Below are 14077 nucleotides of genomic sequence, written 5' to 3' on the forward strand. Positions count from 1 at the left end.
ATTTTTGGTAAAAGACCTCTTTTTTTCCTCATACCTCCATCTTATTTGTCTTTATCAGAATAAGGGCTTGAACAGCATTAAAAGTAAAGCACTAACTGTAACTGTGGTTAGGAAGAATATGAGTATACATTAGTATAAGGTAAATTAGGTATTAAATATTGCATATGTATTGTCTACTCCTGCAGAAAGGAAAGCATCACAATACTGCTGGGGTTCCTGTGAAAAAGCTTATTTTCAGATCAAATTACTGATGCATAAGCAACGGATACATATTTTTCTCATTTAAGTCCCCTTTTTCAATAAATAATGACAAACTTCCCTTTTTCTCCAAACCACCAGAATTTGAAAATACATGTAACATTAAGCACAAGTTTACAGTGGCCTTAAATAATAAAAGGCTGTGTTGAGGCAGGTCACTGTCTTTATGCACCCCTATCTTCCTTTGATATAAATAGGAGTTTTTCCTGGCTATGGGACTGGGACTAGGTGGCTTCACTGCTCAGTGATGTGAGCCAGAGGGGACTGAGGGACCCTGCATCCCTGTGATTCATGCTGGTGTCGCAAGCGCTGGGAGCAGTGGCAGCCTCTTAGTGCTGGAGCGGGTTGGCTGCCAGCAAAGGCTGCTCTACAGCTTTGTTCCACACTCCTGGCTGTGCTGGACACAGTGCACATCACCCCTGGTTCCAAGGGATGTGTGTGCTGTTTGGCCAGATGGACCTGCCAGCATGGTCCCAGAGGTGGGGTCTGATTTGAGTTCGTCTTTTCCCTGTTAGTGATTTTGATGAAACCTCTAGTGTTCACATCCCTGAAATTTCAGATGTACTTCAACATATTTGGCTTAAATTGGCTCAGGAAAATCAGTTGGATTCTTACAATGATGAAGTCCTGGGCACACTGAAATTGTTAAAGCATTTTGCCACTGAATCTCCATGAAACAGGGATTTTGCTGACAGTTATTGTAGATAACTGAATATGAAAGAGATTTCAGGAAGAGACTCTTCACTTAAAAGAGCCCCCTCAAAAAACGCCACAGTATTTTTAGATGGCTTTATATTTGTATATAAAAAATTAATGATTGCTGCTAAAGACTTCATGGCAGTCCACAGAGCACACCTATTATGTACGTCAGTAAAGCATGTTTATATAAAAGCAGATTCAGTTCTGAAAAGTCATCCTGAAAAACTCAAAAGTACATCTAAGGTTTTGGGGGGAATGTGCAGGTAAACAGTGCTTTAGTTCTGCCTGTATGAGAGAAGTAGTCTTAAGGATATGAAAAATCAATAGCTTCACATGTCAGTTCTTTTTTAACTGTCAGCTACTATGGTATTTTCATCATCAGGGATTATATCAGTAAGTGTAGAGTTGGGAGTGGCACGAACATAAATAGCACCTTTGAATTGTTTCCTTGATATTTTTTTTACAGTAAAGTTTACTAAAAAACAAACATAAAATGTATACTTTGGATTTTGGGGTAGAGTGATCTAGTAATTCTTGAGAACTTTTTTTTTGGGCTTGTTTTTCCTTTGAAACCAATTGCATAGTGTATTGGATGCTGGCATTATGGTACACAGCAGTAAAGATAGGCAAGCTGGACACAGCAGGCAGTGGTGATGGCAACACTTTCAGTTACTTAGGTGATGGCAGAAATTGTTGTCATCCCACCAATAGGTTGGGTCATATACTATCAAAACACTGGAAAATATTATGAGTGGGATTCATCTGACTATGTTCAGAGTTTTGTAATGTTAGCACCAACAGCTGAGTCTGGTGCCCCCTTTCAGATTCAAGAAGGGTAGATGCTTCTCTGATTTAGTTAATCTTTTCCTGAAGTGCTTGTTTAAAACTGGTCTGGTGAATCATGGCCTGAACGTTCCTATTTTCTTCCACTGCCTGTGTAGGAAGCCTATAATGACTAGGTCAGGTACCTGAAATTAGGTGAGATGAATCTTTTATTGTACAAGTAAGAAAAAGTGTTGAAACTGTAATTAATTTACTAAAACATTCAGTATTTAGACCATATTGGGAATGAAGGTGCCTGGGCAGAACTGAATTCCAGTCCAAATACCTTAGTTTTGTCTTTCTCGTGTTTGGGATCTCTCCCACTCCCCCATTGTTAATGCCTTTAGACATTGAGAATGCCTTTAGACTTTAGAGAAGCCTTTAGACTTTGAGAGGTTCTTTGTAATCAGCCCCTGGGCATAATCTGATGGAGGCCCAGTTTGGGTATGCAGCTGGTTAGACCTGTGTCTGTTTTTAATGGGGAAGGTGTTCTTCACATCTGGTTTCATAGATGGACTGCAGAGCTTGGTAAACCTGGTGCCACAGGGGTGGGCATTGTATCAAGCAGAACTACCTGGCATTGAAACAATGCAGCTTTCCCTTCATTAGTGAACAGATTGATTTTATTCATTATAAATCGATGATCTTTGTTTCTCTGAAAAGCTACTGTGAAATGAACAATCTGGGTTATGTGACTCATCTTCAAATGTTCAGCTGCAGTAAAGTTAAATAACCATGGCCGTTTCTCTCCAAGTAAGTTTTGCTTAAATTATTGGTAACCTGAAAGCTAATAATTGTGTAGCATGTTTATAGCACTTTACATCTTCAAAGTGTTTTGCAAGTGAATCACAACACAACTAAATTTTAGAAGCAACTTTCTGTTTATAGAGAAAATGAATTCAAGGGATTATGTAGTTTGACCAAGGCCACAGAGGAGTCTGTATCAGAGCCTGCATGAGTTTCTGGTCGTTAGTCCTATGTATAAAAGCTGCCTCTTTCCCTCCCTCTCTTTAGCACACATTCTCATATACATATATATATATATATATATATAATTTCACATGTAATATGTCTCTTATGTCTGTCTTAATGTGACCTGCTATAACAAGACTAAAATTTCTTGAAAATTACAAAAGTCTTATTTGTTCTTGTGATATTTATAAGATAGTTCTAATTTGGCAAGTTCAGTGGTATAGAGTGTATGCTGTGTTGACATAACACAGTAAAAACTGAATTATTCAATTACTTGCTTCCTTAAGTATAGGAAAATTCTTGCGTGTCTTGGATACTGTAACAAAGTAACAATGGATAAATGCTGAATTTTTAATGACCACCACTGACTACTATATTAATAATGAAACTCTTGAGGAACAGTTCACAAATTTATTATTAGTGGATAGCCTGCTAGTGTAGTGCTACTATGTGTTCAAAACAAAAAAAAATGTGATGAATGTTTAGCATTCACTTCACTTAAAAAAAATCACACCCTGTGCATTATGTGGCTTTCCTGAGAAAACTCCATCTGTTATGATTTAAGTAAAACATTATTTCCTTTGCAGTAAAAATAATGCCATGATTTTTTTCAGTTCTTTAGAGAAAGGAGGATGACATAAGCTCTAGCAGAGACATTTTGCTTTCAGATTCTTCTTTTGAACCCTGTCTGCCTACCAAAGCAGCCCGTGGTTCACAAATGGGCTGTGCTCATGGGAGCAGATTATTATATGTATGTCTGTTCAGACAAATACAAGAGAAGAGCCTGGCATTTAAATGGAGCCCATCACGGAAGAGCTCTGTCTAGGGCCTGACCTTTTTTGTGTAGCTCTCTATCAGCATGCTAGTTGGTTATTGTTACACTGTGCTATAAGGTATGATCTCTGCAGTATACATTTCCATCTTAAGGGGAAGTACTTGCTGTAATATGCATGGATGTATCCTCTGACCTTGACTTTTATTTTTTTTCTGAAAATACATAAACTTCTACATTTGGGAGATGAGCTCACCCTTTCTTACATTTTTACAAACACTCTTAAAACAGCTCATCTGGGAAGAGGGTTGGGGAAATAAGTGGGCTAATAGGGCTGCTTGCCCTTACTGCTGTAATACCTTTGGCTGCAAGGAACATTGCTTAAAAGCAGCAGCGGTGCTGCCTTGTGTTTAGACAGGCTGGACCTGAGCACTGTCAGTGCTTTGGCTCTTCTGTGACCACCTGTGGCTCGTGTCAGTCAGAGCACAGCTGGGCATCACTGCAGTGGGAGCAGGGAAGGGTATTTCTGGTCCTTACTGGTTTTCTGAAGAGTTGTAGGTGCTCAGGTTGTTTAAAGGGGGAGGGGAGGATTTTTCACTTGTTCCTGTTGTTGCCATTTAAACAGCCATTGCTTCTGCCTTTGTGCAAGTCATGTATAAACTAGCACATGACCACCACCTTTTTTCTCCTCTCGTGCTCCTGTCTTTGGGATGGCCAGTGCCATATTTGCCTGTGGTGTAGGAGGAAATTAAGTTTTTAGGAAGCATGAGGTGTTTGAGGAAAAATATGGGTGGTGCTGTGGCCCAGAGGCCAAGCTCATCAGCCTTGAAGTGGGTTTGATCTCCAGTAACTCTGGGGAGTTCTAGGCCTTAAACTAACAGTTCCTCATGTAAATAGGAAAAGGTCCCATAGTGTTACATTGCCTGTCATTAATAAAAATGAATGAGCTGAGCAGATTGTACCTTTTGTCTGACTATATATGTGGGGTAAAAGCAGTGTTTCTGTGTTTTTATTGTTTTATAAATCCAGCCTGTTTGTCAGAACAATTCATGATCATGTCATGCAGATTTTTACAGGAGGTTATTTCATATGGTCTCACACATATAGCATATAAAACTCACAGACAGAAATCAAGAAATACAGCCATCATTCTTATTGCGGGCTTTTTTTTTTTTTTTGGCATTGGTTACTGTTCCTCATTATAAATTTCACCTCCAGCAGTTTGTTTTCCTCTTCACTTATGCAGAATGCTCCTTCTTTTGAGTCATCCTTGTCATATTTCTTCCCACAGCTAAACGCTACTGTAAGAATTCAAGCCCAACCAGCAGCACAACAAGCAGTTATGCTCCTAGCAGCAGCAGCAATATGAGTTGTGGTGGAGGCAGCAGTGCCAGCAGTACCTGCAGCAAGAGCAGCTTTGACTATACTCATGACATGGAGGCAGCACACATGGCTGCTACTGCTATTCTGAATCTCTCCACCCGCTGCAGGGAGATGCCTCAGAACCTCTCCACTAAGCCTCAGGATCTCTGTGCAAGGGTAAAAATTAGTAAATCTGTTTGTTGATGAAGATTTCTCTAAACTGTACTTGCTCTGTGACCCTGATTGAGAGAAAAGCTTTAATACATCTTGCCTTTTTTTCCCCTCAAAATTAACATAGTCTGGTGGCTGTGCTAAAGCAGGGAGGAAAAATACCAAGAGAAAGATACAAATTGCTCACAAGTATCACAGGAAATCATGATGCGTTATAAACTAATGATAGCAATACCATGTACTCCTTTTTTAAATTTGTTTCTTACTATAATTATAAAAGATGTTTGGATTGCTCAAGTGGTACTAATTTCACTGCTGTTTGGGTATTGGTTTTTTTTGAAAGTCTGGTTCATACATTTGGCAGAAGGATTAAGATTTAACTCTGCATTTTCATTTAACAGTCACAAATGGGACCTAAGCTTGTAAAATTCAGTGCAGAAAAATCTTTGGTGCTGTATAATATCTTGCCTGTCTGTGATACCAGAGTTCTTAAGTCAATGCATAATATATATGAAATGCACAAATCCTCCAGTACAGGTGACTTAAAATGTGCATAACAGTCTTGCAGAGTGACTCCTGTACTGTATATTCATACAGCCTCAGTATATTATAAAATGGCCATCACAGATACAAATAAAAGCTTTTGTCATTATGCTTTCTGTATTAAGAAAAAACAGGGCACTATTAACATTCATTAAAGATTTAGGAGATTTCATTTTTAACTTTAAAGTTTTGGCTCTGATAGCTGTTCAAAAATGAGTATTTAACATGCACAAGCAAACAGTACAGTTTTGCCTACAGGAGACCACTAGATGGCTGAGCAGACAGATGCAGTGCAGAGGAAACGTTTTTATTCTGCTTGAAGAGAGATTTTGAGCTGGCAGACATGTTCTGTTCTCCTATAGACAAAGGCTTGCTTTCCCTTTCTGTGCAAACCACCTCTTGCTATGATCATTCATAACAAACTAAACCTGTAGCAGAAAGTATTAGTAATACTGACGCTCCAAGCCAGAATGGACTTTGTTTTCAAATGCTGCTTTTTATATTAATTGATTTAGTACTGTTCAAGAGGGAAAACTCTTTCTCTCATGTAAATAAATGCAGTTCTTCTCTATTCATTATGATGTGAGAAGTTGGAACACAATGCTGAAAATCTTCTGCGTCTAAGCCAGAAAGGGCCTCTTTTCTAATGTGTCACTATAATGCAGCTGAAGGAATGAGTCTGAGGAGATAAACAAATACTTTCTAAATTAAATTAGCCAGATAGCAGCAATTAGATATAAGCTCTAACAAAAGGCAGTAATTCAGAAAGAGAGATTTGCATTTGCAGTGGTTTCCTGCAGCTCTGTTGTTACTCAAGAGGAAAGAAAGTCACCAGACATACAAGGAGTCAGCTGGATTCACATTCATTTTGAAACCAAATTTCTCATGGAACACTTCATTTTTGGAAAGATGAGGGATTCTCTATGGGCCTTTTTATGTTATCTGTCCTTAGTTTTTTAATTTTGTACTCATTTTAAGAGATCTTATTTCTCCTTATCTAATATAATAGTCAACACTTGTTTGTTTCTGCAAAGGAGCCCATACTCATCCCATTTTTCACAGTACCAGTTGTCACAGAAATTGGAACCAATTATGATCAGAATAGATGCATGAATTGTTAATACGTGTTCATCTGCAGGGAAGGAGCTGTGAAACTTAAATGCATTTCCTCATTGACAAATGGATTCCAAAAGGACTTATTTTGGTACCAAGCCTCCCTGTTTAGTTTTCTGACATTATCTATTCAAGCACTGACTGCTAATGTAAAAGAAAAAAAGAAACAAAAATTATTTGATGTTAGCTGTGTTTTGTTTCTCTAATCACCCAGATGCATGCCAGGACTGAAAGCAAGAATTATGCAGATGTTACCTCACAGGTTACTTCACCTGTCACAGAATAAATCAAGAACATAAAGACAATGGCAAGAAAATACCTTTAGAGCTTTCTCCTTTATATATCAGATTTTGTACTGATGTGCTGGGTGGCAAGAGGGGTACTGAAGACTCTCCCCTTTCCCCCCAAACATCAAATTAGCCATTCAGGGAAGAAATCTACTTTAACAGCATTAATGTTGTGTAACAGCATCATGCTATGTGTAGGAGGGGGCTCAATGCTTACAATCTATACAGGAATGGAAAAGCATTTTATCATTCTGCTAGGCAATCAGATTGAAGAAGAGGTAGCAGTTTGCCAGTGTGAAGCTGAATTAACAATATTTTTCTTATTTTGACAGAATCCTGATATGGAAGTCGATGAAAATGGGACGTTGGATCTGAGCATGAACAAGCAGAGGCAGCGAGATGGCTGCTGCACCATTTTGACCCCACTGGAGCCAATGTCCCCACAACGACAAGCCGTGATGAACAACCGCTGTTACCAACTGAATGAGGGTGACTGCTGGGACTTGCCAGTGGACTACACTAAAATGAAGCCAAGTAGGATAGATGAAGATGATTCCAAAGAAATTAATGTATGTCTTTTTCATCTATATAGTTCTTGTTGCAGTCTAATTTTGGTAATTCATTAATTTTCTGGAATTTGGAGGGAAATAGGAAGCAAAATTAGTATGTGACAAAACTGGTGGTTTTTTACAAAAAGGACTTTTTGGTGGTTAATCTTTAGGACTATATCATGCTGGCACACATCTGATCTGTGACTAAGTTCCATAGGACAACATTTGAACCATGAATGTGAATCATGTTTTCTAACAGCATCATCTTGTTAACAAATATTTTCTGCAGTAAAGATGCTTTGCTATATCCAGATTATGTTACTCTGTATAAGGAAGTTGACATAACGATGCAATACTGGGATAATCAGCTCTGAAGACAAGATATTCTCCTGAATTTGAAAACCATAAATGATGTGTTATTTGAAAGCCTGTATTACTTAGAAATCAATTTAAACAAAGCAGCAGAGTATAATGTAAGCTTTCAACTATTTCAACTAATCTTCTAGATTACTTATATGCTCTTGATAGCTCTAAGGGCCTGCATTAATGAAATACTTTTTCTCAAAAATACAAAGAAAGGATATAAGAAATCAGTGTTAGTTTTCTACTTATAATACCAAGACAGCAGCAAAACCCTTTAAACAGAAGAGGCAAACAAAGGAAATATGTCAGTGAATTTTTACTGCTTTTCAAAACAGAATAGACAGGACACTGAAGAGGTCTGCTGACAAGGTTCAGTGATGCTGCTTTCTTCTGACAGGTTTTAACCCTTTTCCATTCTTCAGCTTAAAATCCTGCACTCAATTCAATTTACTTGTCTAGTTGGGACTTCTATTTGGTTTATAGCTAAAAATTAAGCTAATCATTTGAGTTTAGCACATCTCTTGCCAATTTTAATTAAACCATAAAACAATTCTCAGTGTCTTTGAAATATACAACGACGTGGCATTTTCAGTAGGTAGCCTGAGTGCATTCTAGCTTTGATAGTACAGTTTTGCTAATAATTTCCCTGAAGTTGGCAGGAAATCTGTCACTATCAAGGAAATATGAGGTAAAGCAGCACGTTTTTTCAAAGAACTCCCTACTTCTACTATGTTGCTTATAGCACCATCTGCAGGAATCCCTGAATCCCTGCATTCAGCCACTGCATTCCTGAGATAGATAGGTATGAATTTCTGAACATCACTAATGTTAATTACAAATTATATCATTCTGTCTTGCCAGACAGATCCATTGAGATTCATCCCAGACTGAGATTCTGTGTGTAGATGTTAGGATTGCTTCTCTTTCATCTTTGAGGTGTTCTAAATCCTTAAAAATGCTATTTAAGATGGCTTTTTGATGCATAAGATGCTTTTTTTTGCCTTTCGTCTGTTGTACAGTGACTTTAGAGAAGAGACCTGAGTCTTTAGTGAAAAAAATTATGACAGCTACAGAAAAAGCCAGATTTTTTTTCCTTTTTATTTTTTTCTAATTAAATAAATTATTTATTTCACATATTGTGAAGTCTTCATCAAAATATTTAAATATTATTCAAAAGTTTAGTACATGAAAGAATATAAAATAATTTCAATAATTTTCTATGTCAGAATAGGATAAAAAGGAGATACCATCTGATGACTCTGCTTTGCATTACTTTGTGTAAGTTGTGACCTTCTCTAGCTGAAATTAATATGTATATATTTGCCTGTAGCCGGAAGATTTGGATCCTTTCCAAGAGGCACTTGAAGAAAGAAGGTATCCTGGTGAAGTTACAATCCCAAGTCCTAAACCCAAATACCCTCAATGCAAAGAGAGCAAAAAGGATTTAATAACGTAAGCATAATGTGAGGTGAAATTATTTATCTCCTTTTAACTTTTTCTCTCTTTGTCTTTTTTTAAACCAACGAATACATATACGCCTTGCAGTATGAGCATGCAACATTTGCAGCATATAAATGTTTCAAACTGCCAGTTAAGTAAAGTGATAAGCTAACGTGTATTTGCTTGTTCTTAATGATGCTATATTGTATGGAGACGCCATTTTCATTTAAACCTGTTCATTTTGCAGCTTTTCGATTAGGATGCTTAAAACCCCTTGCAGTCATTGCAGCTAAACTGGAAACAATGAAACTTTTAAAAGCTTTTTTTTAAACATACTTACTATTTTGGCTGTTTTTGTTTTTGTTTGGTGGCAGATGTCCAACACCAGGGTGTGATGGGAGTGGTCATGTGACTGGTAATTACGCCTCACATAGAAGGTGTGACTTCATTTTTTTCATGGTGGATTCTGTCTTTTCAATTTATTGTTTTCAGCTTACCTCAACAATGCTGTCAAAGTAAAACGTTGAACTATGTGTTAACCCTTTGAGTAATATATGTTGATCTTAAAAGCATGCTAATTTGTGTGTTGTATAAACGTCTTTTATTTTTAAATAGATTACTAAAATTTCCAAACTATTCCTTAAGCATTTAAGTAGTTAACCCAGGAATCTCCAATATTTTTGTTATATTTTTCTAGTTCATAGAGAAACAAACAAACAAACAAGAACATTTACAGTATGTAATTTTCGAAGTAATATTGATAACTAAATATATTCAGAGGGTTAACTATATTACGGAATTCAATATTACAGCACTTGCCCCATCGCTTTTCTGCATTACCAACTTTTACTTTTTAATTTTTATGTTGTGTTTGTTTGGGAGTGTTCAGTTAATGAGAAGATTAACATACTTGTATGTCCTGCCATGTCTTACAGTTTATCTGGCTGTCCCTTGGCTGACAAAAGCATTCGGAGTATGCTGGCCACAAGCTCACAAGAACTCAAGTAAGATATAAAGAACAAATATTTTCTTTGTACATATTTATTTGACCGCAAATTGTGTAAAGTTGTATCAGAAATTAGAAATGTTGTCTGGAGAGCCGCTGCACAAGGGGCTGGTCCTGCTTGGACTATGTATTGAAGTCTCTAGAAATTCCGTATAGGGGGGCTCTGTACATAAGTCTGTTGACCTACTATGTCCTTTTGTGTGTCCATTAGGTGACAGGGATGGACAAAAGACAGAACTTCTGGAATTTCAGTTTAATGTTTGAATTCCTTTTCAATTTTTTTCTAAACTTTCAGTTTGCTAGTTAGAACAGAAAATTCCCATACAATTAGACTGATGAAACACTTCTGATTACACAAGCAGTAAAGCATTGCAGTTTCTCAGACACAGTTGGAGGGAGAACAATTTGGTTTTCCCAAACGCTTGCATAATTTTCCCCAGGTTCGTATCATTGCTACCAGCCTAATGCATTTTCTCATGTGACTATGATTTTTTAAATGTTTACTAAGTTATCCCCTGCTTAAAATGGGATCTTTGCCATTCCTTTCAGTTCTTTGGAGTAACAATTTTGAACTATGAACGCTAGAGGATCATGAGACTTAGCTTTGCTCTGTCTTCCTGCACATATGCTCTACTGCAACTCTCTGTGTGGAAGAACTATAGCATTTATTAGTGCTATGGCAGGGCGATGCTCCTGAGCTGGCAATGTGGTTAAGTTGGACAAATTTTCACAAGAAATGAGGAAAATTCAGTAGGGAAAGAATGAATGGATACCACATGCTGCCATACTGCTTAGCAGTATTCTGTTTTTACAACACATTTCTTGAATTCAGTACATATGCTGAACAAAAAAACCCAAACAACTCTTGATGTTAACTGTGGGAAAAATAAGAAAGCAAGCATGAGAAAACTGCTGGAGTAAAATTGCTCTCTAGTTTTACTAAATTTAGTTGCTAGAGGTAAACAATACTTGCAAAATTTACGGCTGATTTCCCACAAAGTAAAAAATAATGTTTTGAAACTATTAGTTTAGGTCATGCTGATATATGCTGCCAGAAGAACATGTGATATGCAAAAGGGGATGTAAATGAGATCAGGGAAAACATTTAAGTGTAAGTAGAGAAAGATGTGTACCTCAGAGAAACTCAGATTTGGACCTGGATTTTGGGTTGGGATGGGTCAAATGGTAGAAGTTTGAGGAAATGTGAATGCATAAGCAAAACACACTCAAGACTCTTGAAGCAGCATGAATATTTTAAGCAAACCCTTCATAAGGTTTCTACTTGTCTTAGGAAGCCGTTTCTGAATTACTTCATCTCCTCTGCTTTTCTCAAACATCTGCAGTCAAGACTGCCTGGTAGAAACCAGGAAGACAAGAATCCCAAAACACCTTAACTTGAGATCCCATTTCTATATCATGCCACTCTCTCTACTTTTTTCAAGTTTTTCCTAAGCAAAAAGCAAGATGAAGTTAAAATAACATTTTTAGGTTTAAAATCTATTACTTATTATTCATTAGCATAAATTATTAATTTAGCAGTTACCATTATACCAGCTGAACATATAAAACTCTGTTAAGTTTCAAAATGACAGAATTTTAAGCAGGCTTTCTTAACTCAGTTCTCCTTTGTATTTGCACTATGTGGCAATTCCTTGTTTTCTGATCATATATTTTTCCACAGGATAACAAATCAACAAAAATCATTGAACAGGGAAGATAGTAATCATTGCATAAGCAACTAATTAATTTCTTCTCTTTTCCTTTATTTTCCTCTGTGAGGCCCTGTCTTTGATTCACTCCAGTTTTCTCAAACTGCCTTCTGAAGATAGACCTATTAATTCACTCACACATTTGTCACTACCATCACATCTGAGTGTTTCCTAATAAATTTAGTTATTTAGTTATGAAAGAATTTTTTTTTCATCTGCAGTTATACTCTAAAGTAAATAGGGTTGTTATTATCCTCATTTTAAACCAGAAATTTAGGTATATTATTTTGATTGCTCACTTGGATACTTTTCGGACTCAATTTGTCAGTTCTTCACATTGTAGAGAACTCTATATGTTCAAACCCTTGAATTTGCTTGGAGTAATGGGAATTTAGCAGATCTATGTAATGCAATTGACCTTTTGTGAAAAAAATTCCTTTGTGAAAAAGGATGAACTCTGCAGAAAAAGCAGGAGAGTCCAGTTTCAGAGCAGTCATAATGTCCTTTCTCCTATCCCAAAACTCTGGGAAGTCCCAGCTTCCACTTGGCCCATTTACTCTGTCGTGTTTTCCTTTTCCTTCATCATTATTTCTGCATTGTTCCCTGTCTCAAGCTCCCTTGTCTGATCAGCCCATCTCCTGCCTTCATCACATTTATATTTTTATTGTCCTCTGTCTCTATATCCTGTGAAGTTGGTACAGAGACAGAAATAAAGCATCTTAGCATTTCCCACATATATTTGAATGCAGGGAAGTAGGAGTCCTATGGATGGCAGCATCCTTTACACAGCTCTCATTTATGCTCTTGTTCTCTGCTTAAGATGGAAGAAGATGTGATCATGTAAATGGAACGTGCATGCACAAAGCAGCTAAACCAAAGCCACATAAGAGGATTTGATTTTGAAATTTTTGCACTGTGAAGTACTTCATTTACATTGTATTTGAGTTCTGGGATTATAATTTCCTTGTTTCTAAAATGAGGAAGCAGAAGCTGAAAAGAAGCAGAAATTCAATAATATGGGATACTGCTGGCCATCTGTCAGGCCACCAGCCACCATGGGACATTTTGGTGTCATCTCTATTGCCTGGGCTGCTGTCGTAACAAGAAGCTTCAGTGATCTGCATGGACTGGCAGGAGGAGATGGGGAGCATTGCTGGGATGTTTCACACATGTTTGCTGACAGCAAAAGAGTAGTGAGAATCAGGAGCTTTGGCACCTGCCCCAGGCTGTAGAGGGAAATGTATACACATTTTTTGCCTATAACCCAAGCTGAGATCCCTTCTGTCCTTTCCCTACCAGTCTATATTGTTCTCATCTCTTCTTCATCTTTTATTCCTTGTTCAGGTTTTCAATGTAGTTTTTTCCATTCTTCTGTAAAGATTTCAGCCTTTTTAAAATTCTTGGCAAATACTTGTTTAATGTACAGGGTACAGAGAACAATTGATAGTGTAGTAGAAAAACTGATAGAACAGCATAGGCATCATGTTTCTGGACTGCATAATTTGGAAGGATTTAATACTTTTATGGCTTTACCATCAAATCAAATGTCACACATGTGCTGGTAAGGCCTTCATATCACATTTTACTGATACATTATCTCTTTGTGTGTATTTTTCAGCACATACAAATAATGTATAATGTAGCTTTCCAACTGGAATTTTTCTAACTCAGATTTTTTTTTTTTGTACCCCAACTAATATACAAAATAGCAGACACTTCAAATGATTAATAATAATATCATTCATATAATATTCACAATCAAAATAATATAAGAACCCTACAAGGTCAGAGAAATGTTTTGCTTAACAGTCATGCTTATTGTATTGCCTTTTGGAAATTGTGGTCCAAGATTCCATTGCTCACATTTCCTGGCTCTCAGAATAATAATGTTGCAATTTTAAATTAAGTTGTTCCAGGGTCAGTCAGCATAATTATTCCTTACCACCCGTGCTTCTCATCTGTAAGGGTTCTCACTCAGGTTTACCATGCAGATTGCACAATTTTTTATT

The 14077-nt window shown here is 37.0% G+C and overlaps 1 protein-coding gene across 14 annotated transcripts in view; it reads left to right on the forward strand.

Moving 5' to 3' along the window:
- MYT1L (myelin transcription factor 1 like) overlaps positions 1 to 14077 on the forward strand; it is a 310091-nt gene that overhangs the window by 242768 nt on the left and 53246 nt on the right. For 9 of the 14 annotated variants that reach the window (XM_058800681.1, XM_058800680.1, XM_058800684.1 and 6 more), the window contains 5 exons: positions 4815 to 5062; positions 7332 to 7568; positions 9244 to 9365; positions 9728 to 9790; positions 10289 to 10357. In XM_058800681.1, the coding sequence (XP_058656664.1) occupies positions 4815 to 5062; positions 7332 to 7568; positions 9244 to 9365; positions 9728 to 9790; positions 10289 to 10357 (739 nt within the window). The remainder of the gene's footprint in view (positions 1 to 4814; positions 5063 to 7331; positions 7569 to 9243; positions 9366 to 9727; positions 9791 to 10288; positions 10358 to 14077) is intronic. The other 5 variants (XM_058800686.1, XM_058800687.1, XM_058800688.1 and 2 more) reach the window with 2 other exon arrangements.

Source organism: Ammospiza caudacuta, chromosome 3, assembly GCF_027887145.1.
Source record: "Ammospiza caudacuta isolate bAmmCau1 chromosome 3, bAmmCau1.pri, whole genome shotgun sequence".
Classification (NCBI taxonomy): Eukaryota; Metazoa; Chordata; class Aves; order Passeriformes; family Passerellidae; genus Ammospiza; species Ammospiza caudacuta.